The sequence below is a fragment of the Tupaia chinensis genome, unplaced genomic scaffold (genome assembly GCF_000334495.1).
Source record: "Tupaia chinensis unplaced genomic scaffold, TupChi_1.0 Scaffold000008_1, whole genome shotgun sequence".
In the NCBI taxonomy this organism is placed as follows: Eukaryota; Metazoa; Chordata; class Mammalia; order Scandentia; family Tupaiidae; genus Tupaia; species Tupaia belangeri.
This window is the reverse complement of record NW_006159437.1, coordinates 1,098,607-1,106,789: the sequence shown is the minus strand read 5'-3', so window position 1 is coordinate 1,106,789 and position 8,183 is coordinate 1,098,607. Positions and strand designations below refer to the sequence as shown.

At 37.5% G+C, this 8,183-nt stretch overlaps 1 protein-coding gene and 1 long non-coding RNA gene across 3 annotated transcripts in view; one reads left to right on the top strand and one right to left on the bottom strand.

Moving 5' to 3' along the window:
* The window catches only part of ADGB (androglobin), a 189,075-nt gene that overhangs the window by 11,048 nt on the left and 169,844 nt on the right, over window positions 1–8,183 (bottom strand). The window contains 4 exon segments of the mRNA XM_027765632.1: window positions 7–192; window positions 3,979–4,081; window positions 4,880–5,056; window positions 6,229–6,401. Coding sequence (XP_027621433.1) covers window positions 7–192; window positions 3,979–4,081; window positions 4,880–5,056; window positions 6,229–6,401 — 639 coding nt within the window.
* The window catches only part of LOC102480455 (uncharacterized), a 178,067-nt gene that overhangs the window by 121,721 nt on the left and 48,163 nt on the right, over window positions 1–8,183 (top strand). The window lies entirely within an intron of this gene.

Here is an 8,183-nt window from a genome sequence, read left to right as displayed (position 1 = left end):
GCTCTTCCTTCCCTGGCACACCTCCACTTTCACTGCTCATGGATTTTGTCAGATCCTTGAAGGTCTTGGTTATTTGCCACCTCTTCCACACCATATTTCCTAGTCCTGTTTGGGCATCTTTGGCATCTTTGGTATCTGAGTTTGAAGAACTTCTTATGTCTGGCTCTTTTACAATAATTGTAGGCGTTTCTGCTACAACACAACATGTGTGTTACTGAAAAAGCTTATGCTCTATGAAATCACATGCAAAAGTAACAGAACTTTGCCTATGGGAGTACAGATTGGGAGCAGATGACTCAAAAGCTTTGCTACTTTTCACAGAACAGTAGCAAAAACAAGAACTGGTATCTCCGAAGATGACTTAAGTGAACCAGGCAGGCAGCATGTCTGGAAGTTGCCTGAGGATATTAAAACTTCACATACAAATAAAGGCTTTTGAAAGCTGAGACAATGTAAGTGGAACTGGGATCTTTGAACCATTCGAGCTGCTGTTAGGATGGGCCCTAGAGGAGGTTGCCAGTGGTACAGGGCCTAAGTATAAAATGGTCTTAAGATAGAGCTGAAAGGGACTTATAAACTGGTAACACCGGGAGATTTTTCTATAACACTGGACTTTTACTCCCATTGTCCCAGATCTGAAGGCCTATGAAAACCTGTGTATAACCTACCAAACTTCTGTACTATGCAGATATTATTCCTCTACTGACAGATAGCAAATGACCCAATTAATGTGACATTTTGCTTTGAATGACAGGTGGTAATAGGGTAGCACTTAAGAAGACAGAAAAGCATTGAAATAAAAGGCAGACATTCAGGAGAAAAAAAAATTGGTTCTTTAAATGTATTGTTAAGATACAAGCAGATCAGGGCTGGCAGGTGGCATGGTTAAAGGTGCTGGACTCCTACATGGTCAACCAAGGTTCGAGTCCTGGACCTGGCGGCTTGCTCTTTCTCTCGCTCTCTCTTTCTGTCTCTCTGTCTCTCCTTGCTCAAAATTGAAAATAATGATAATAAATAAATAATTCTTTAAAAAAAAAAAACAAAAACAAAAAACAAAAAAAACGACAAAAGCAAATGGCAGAATGGTTATATCGCAGGACTCCCACATGGCTGACTGTGGTTTGAGTCCCGGACCTGGCGGCTTAAAACTCATGCCTGGAGCATGGGTGTGCATGCCCATAATCCCGAGAGGAGAATGGAGAAGAAGGGATTGTGGCATGGCCATCCCCTATGGGGAGGGCTATTTTTTGCTTTCTGTCTCTCTCTCTCTCTGTGTTGCTGGCAAGCACACTTACCCTATAGCAAAAATTTCTCTTAAAAAAATTGTTAAAATTGATGTAACCCTAAAGACCAGTCTAGAAAAAAAAAAGGAAAAAGCCAAAATTTATTCCAATAAGTTTAACTTAAGAAATAGACAATTTTCTTATCAAATACAACTGATAATTTCTGACACAAGAATAAACAACACAGCCAAACAGTGAGATGTATAGAGTACATATTGCATGAGTCTAACTAGATGAAGTTTAAGAACTGGCGAAATTAAGTGGTGGTGGGAAAGGTTACCTAGAGGGAGGAAATGACTGGGAAGCAGCTTCAGGAAGACCTTTGGGACGTGATATTTTATATCTTGATCTGAGTGCATCTGTGAATATGCACACATCGATAGAACTGTACAGTTAAAATTTGTGCCTTTACTGCATGTATACTATGTGACAAAGTCAGGCTTCTCTGAACCCTGTTGTCAACTGGAACTTATCCTTGGCCTGTTGATCCCAGTTTTAGCAAGGAATGCTGTCAGTTTACTCAGAATCCCTTCTTCTCCCTTATTATTAATCGGGCACTTCTTTCTTCACCTTACCTATCTAATTATGTTATTCTTCCTTGACCTTCAACAGTTAAACCACTTTCTCTTTGTAATTGTCCAACCTGGCATATTGGTTATTAATCTCCACCTGTCTCTTGTATTTGGAGCTGAGTTTACTCTTTCTTCCTATTTCAATAGCCTCGAATGAAATTATTCCAGTTGTTTTTAACAAGTGTCCAGTGTATTTTTTTTACAAGAACCTTAATTTATAATTTTAAAATAAAATAAAATTTGCAAGTGGCATAGTGGTTAAGGCACTAGACTCTCAAGTGGTCAACAGTGGTTTGAGTCCTGGACCCTGTGGCTTGAACTCTTGCCAGGCACATTTGTGTTCATGCCCAAATCCTGAGACGAGAATGGAGGAGAAGGGATTGTGATGTGACCATCCTTCTTACGGGGGGGTGTTTTCTAGTTTTCTGTCTCTCTGATTTTTTGGTAAATGCAGGCACCCTATAGCAAAAATCTCTCAAAAAGACCTACAATAAAATAAAATAAAATAAAATAAAATAAAATAAAAATTAAATCCTAGTGGACAAGAATGAGATCCTGTTCATCTTTGTCTTCTTATCATTACACTAGACTCTAACCAGCAGTGGTGTGAATACTTTAGGGGTTAGAAATATCTGAAATGGTGGCCAGCCTGTGGCCTGGTGGTTAAGCAATCCAGATCCCACATGGCCCTGGTGGTGTGTAAAACACACTTGGGCACATGTGCATACCCCAAATCCTAACAGGATGGATAAATAGAAGAGAGGGGACTGCGGCATGACCATGCCCCATGGAGGTGGGGGATTTCCTCCCTCTCTTTCTCTCTCTGTGAGGCTATATGAGGGCAGCTGCCTCTCTGGCAAAATTTAAAAACTAAAAAAAAAAAAAAAGAAAGGAAATATTTTTGTTTTTGTTTTTGGAGAGGGTTTTTTTGTTATAGGGTGCATGTGCTCACCAGAAAGACAGAGAGAGACAGAGAGACAGAAAGCAAAAAATCACCCCTCCGGGAAGGATGGCCATGCTGCAATCCCTTCTCCTCCATTCTCCTCTTGGGATCCTGGGCACACGTGCACACGCGCCCGGTGTGAGTTTAAGCCGCTGAGTCTGGGACTTGAACCATGGTTGACTACGTGGGAGCCCAGTGACATAGCCATTACTCCAGCTGCTGGTCCTGGAAATATTTCAAACTTTGACTTTGTCACTTTATAAATGAATGACTCAGAAGGTACTAGGAGATTCTCTGAGCTTTGGTATGTTTATCTGTAAAAATGGTAAAGTAATGTCTGCCTCACAGTTGCTGTAGGTGTGAGATAATAAGCTTAATGTGCTTTGCATAGTGCCCATCCTAGGAGAGCAGGATTATGACAATATTTGCTGTTCATACAGTTTATATGAAAAGTTGCATGGCGTTATTTTATAATCATTGGTTTATATTCCAAAGACGTAAAACTGAAAAAGCACAATAGTGGGCATGAAAGTCTTTTCCCTCCATGCACTGCCCAGAGTGGTGATAAAGGGAGCTTTAGACTCTGTGAGAAGACCCTGGGACCATCGCAGACCCCATGTGTATGTTGACTCTGTCTTGGGGCATCTTGTGAATATAGAAATATTAACCAAAGCTCCCTGGGCCTGAGTCTTTATTGATACATTAGAAATAATATATACTTCAGTGGGTTGATATATTAAATAAATAATTAGTAGAAAGCATAGTGCCAATATGGAGGCAATCACTCGATAAAAATAATTACTTTTATTATTGTGACTTTTCTAGTTATTATTTATTACTAGAAAAGTGCCATATTTACAGTAGTAGGCCTGCCTTCAAGTTCCATAGTGCTAACTGCTAACTAAGTTGCATCTTATCTCTGGATTCATCCTTTCTACTTGTAGGGAGTAGGGGTGGAATGAGAGAGAGGAGAGGTGTAGGACTTAAATGAAAAAATGCGTGAGTGAGATTGAAGCATTGTTCAGAGTTATCTGAAATCACATGGCTTTTTCTACTCTTGAAGGAAAGCAATTCTGAAATGTTTGCTTTGTATCAAGCATGGCCCACTGCTTATCTTTTAAGAGGTGAAGCACCAGCTCTGTGCTCTGGTGTGGTGAGGACAGGATCCATATCCACTGACCTTCCTCCGCTGGCTTGGCTTGGCTTTCAGTTGCTGATGTGCTCTCAGCCTCAGGCATTTTCTTAATGAACTGGCCAAGGTAATGAAGACGAGCCTGAGAAGCCTAAAGAACAAACATGACCAGCTTTTTATGCTTCTCGTAAACCAACAACCAGTACAGACAACCATATGTTCTCATTACTCAAATGAAACAGGAAAATGGGAATAGGGCCGTTGAAACCAGGGTAGCTCTTCTTAATTATCAAATAAATTCAAATGCTGAACTATCTATGATGTTGGCAGTTTTTTTTTTTTTTTTTTTTTTTTTTTTTTGAGAATAGATGAAGAAGCGGTCTTAAAACGAATATACCGGCCATCCAGTTGCTCCTGAACCTTTTTCATCAACCCAATAACCCTGAGTTCAGACAGGAGATACTTAAGTAAGGAACAGTGCTTCACCAGGGCCATGACTCTCATATCAATTACAGGGAGTGTCCCGAAGCATGCATATTCCACAAGAGGAGAGCACATGCCTTTTATCTTGGCCATTCAAAGTGCAGGACCATGCATATTAAACACTTTTATGCTTTCTTACATCTGCTTTTAAGGGTAGATGCAAATATAGTGCAGGCTACAAAAAAGAAATCGTGGGTCATCAGAAAAGTCATGACACATTTTTGCATAGAAAATAGATAGTTCCTGGTTTGGGTCTATTAAGTGGCCCCATTCCATGCTTTGCTTTTGCAAGTCAATATATCCAATATATCCAAATGTGGTCTCAACATGTAGTTAATCTATGTCTGATAAAATTCCAGGTGCCCTTCCTAAAGGAAAGGCTGTGTGCTTTCACCAATATGACTATTCCTTTAGAACATGCCAAAAAATAAAAGCAAAAACTGGCGGCTTTTCCAAGCCAGGTAACCTTAATTGCTCTTCCTGGCTCAGCAGTCTCCCAGGCTTGCTTCATGGCTCGGATTTCATCTGCTCGTTCTGTATCTTTTTTCACCTCAAAGAACTCCACTTCATTGTGTTCAGTGACCAACCTCAAAATCCAGTAGGGCTTATTGGGATCTTCTTGTTGAGAGTGAACAGTGGGTACCTAATAAAGTAAAATAAATTCCTTTGAGTCTTTTGAGAAATGAATGCCTACTTTCAACAGGTCAGTCAATAAACCCTATGATACATAATTGCACTAGCAACTACTTACCCAATAGAAATGAAAATGTATATTCACACATGTCTTATACAATAATGTTAACTGCACGCTTATTCTTAATAATATAAAAGGAAACTGCATAAATGTCTATCAGCTGATGACATTGTAATGTTCACATAACTGAGTAGTACTTAATATGAAAAACTAGTGAACAACTAATAAATACCATGTCGTGGATGAATCTCACAGGCAAATAATATTCTGAAATAAAGAAGATGAGCACAAAAAAAGTACACCTTGTACGGTTTATTCATGTGAAAGTCCAGGCCAGGCAAAACTTATCTATGGTGGCCAAATACAGATGAGTGGTCACGTAGAGGTGAGATGTAGGAATGACAGAATCAATTGCAAAGAAGCTTGAGGAACTTTCTGAGCATACAACAATGATCTATGAATCTGTGCTTTGATGAAGGATAGATTACATGGTGAATGCACTTGTCAAAATTCATTGAGTTGTACAATTAAGATGTGTGCATTTCACTGAAAGCAAATTTCACTAAGAACTGGACATAGTGAGACTCTAAATTATACTTATATCCACCTAGTACCACTTTACAAAAATGAGAGCTAGGATAATTGATCATGCATGTGCATGTGTGTCCCAAATCCCAACAGGATGTTGAAATGGAGGAGAGGGGATTGTGGTATGACTTCTCCCCATTGGGAGAGCTTTCTCCCTCTCCCTCTCTCTGGTGAATGCACATACCTTCCAGCAATTAAAAAAATCCAACTATTGGTTTACTTCAGACTAGTTCATTAGACCGTGAGTTCATGGAAAATAAGGACTGTATAATATTAATTAATCATAATGGCCCAAGTCCCAGTAATGGTATCCTACAAACTAAAATTTCAGTTAATGCTTTTTGATACAAAACTAGGGAATGGAGCTTAAGGAAAGTCCAAAGAACATCCTCGAGTCATCTAGATAATAACCGGAATCAGGGAGATTGATTTTTTTTCGTAGTTTCAACCTCAGAAGGGATGGGTAAGTCAGGACCCAATAAACCTAGATCCATTAAGTTACTCCAATAAAAAAAATAAAATACCATTCCTACCTGGGGCTCAAAACGAGGCACTTGTTTTTCTTTGGCTGTCTTTTCTTTTTCAGAAGACTTTTCTTTGCCTTTCCTTGTTGTTTTGGAAGTGCCAGAAGATTTTTGCCCCTCGCTAATAGTATGTGAATCTGGGCTTCCCAAGGTAATTAATTCTTCATGTTTCTCAACATGAGCTAGACAGACAGAAAAGCAGAAACCAGTGAATCATGCAATAAAAATAAAATCATTTTATAAAGGGATATGGTAGGCATAAGGGAAGCAAGCCAGTCAGAGGGAAATGGTTAATCTAAGAAAAAATGACTTTTTCTTTCCTTTTTTGTTTAGTTTTGTTTGTCTTTGCTATGTGCTCATGGGTGAGAGAGAGAAAAAGAAAGAGAAAAAAAATGAGCAATCACTCCCTGGAAGGATAGCCATACTGCAATCCTGTCTCCGTTCTCCTCTTGGGATTTTTGGCATGCATGCATATGTGCCTCATGTGATTTTCAGGCCATGGGGTCTGGACTTGAATTGCATAGTTGACTATGTGGGATCCAGCCACCCTAACCACCATGTCACTTGCTAGTCAAACGCTTCCCTCTTTTTCTAAACAAACAAATCTTTTATAAAGGTATGTTTGGCTTCATTTTATAAATTTGAGATATAATTTATATACCAAACAATCACTCTTGAAGTATATTTATCAGTAGGTTTTGATAAATATATTCACAGTGTTATGTAACCACCACCAATCGAATTTGTTTTTAATCTAAATGTCTCTTATTTTATTTCTTCATTGTAGCCCTGGTTAGTGCCTTAAGTACAATATGGAATTTACTTATTTTTGCTGTAATCTATAGTAATCACATTTTTATGCTTGCTTTGGATTTAGTTTCTCTGTTTTTTTTTTTTTTAAGGTGGAAAGTTAAGGTATTGATTTGAGATTTCTCATCTTTTTAAATGTAAGCATTTATAGGTATGCATTTTCCTTTTAGCACTGCTTTCACTACATCTCAGTTAGGGTATATTTTGTCTCTAAGTATGTAATTTTTCTTATTTTTTTTCTTGATTCATTGGTTAAAAGTATATTGTTTAATTTCCACTTATTTATGAAATTCCCAATTTTATTTTTGTGTCTAACTTCCTTCAGTTTTTATCAGAGAGCATATTTCTGTTTTTAAGTCTTTTACATTTACTTATCTTATTGCTTGACATAATGTATATCTTTCAGAATGTTACAAGACCACTTAAGAAAAATATGAATTCTTCTATTGTTGAACGAAATATTCTGTAGATAATAGGTCAAGTTAGTTTAATGTTGTTTAAATCTTCTATTTCTTTACTGATTTTCTGTTTAATTGTTCTATCCATTATTAAAGTTAGAGAATTGAAATTTTCAACTATTATTGTTAAATCATCAATTTTTTCTTTCAGTTTTATAAATATTTTTCTTCACATATTTGAACTCTGTTACTTGGTTTATATATAGTTGATATGCTTCTTAGTTACCCTTTTACCTTTATAAAATGTACTCTTTTGTCTTTAGTAACTTGGAGTTTATCCTATTTGGAGTTCACCTTCTTGAATGTGCCAAACAATGTTTTTGAATAAATTTAGGATATTTTCCTCCATTATTTCTTCAAATAGTCTTCTGACACTTTTTCCTCTCCAACTCAGTTCTCGTTATACATATGTAGGTATGTGAGAGCATCCCATGTGTCTCTGAGTATCTCTTTCTTTTTTTAATTCTTTATCTTCAGATTGTATAATCTTAAGCAAACCATCTCTCATCTTAGGGAGAAGGCATTTCACAATGAGCTAGCTTTGAGTCAGTTTTGTAAGTGGAGTCATTTAGGAAATCACCAGACAAGTGAAATAATGGTAAGTTTTTGGGAATAAGACTTGAAAAGAAATCCAGTTCCATTCTATTCTTTCTGGTAGTTTCCAACCTGTGCAAAAATATGAGCTGTTATTTTAAT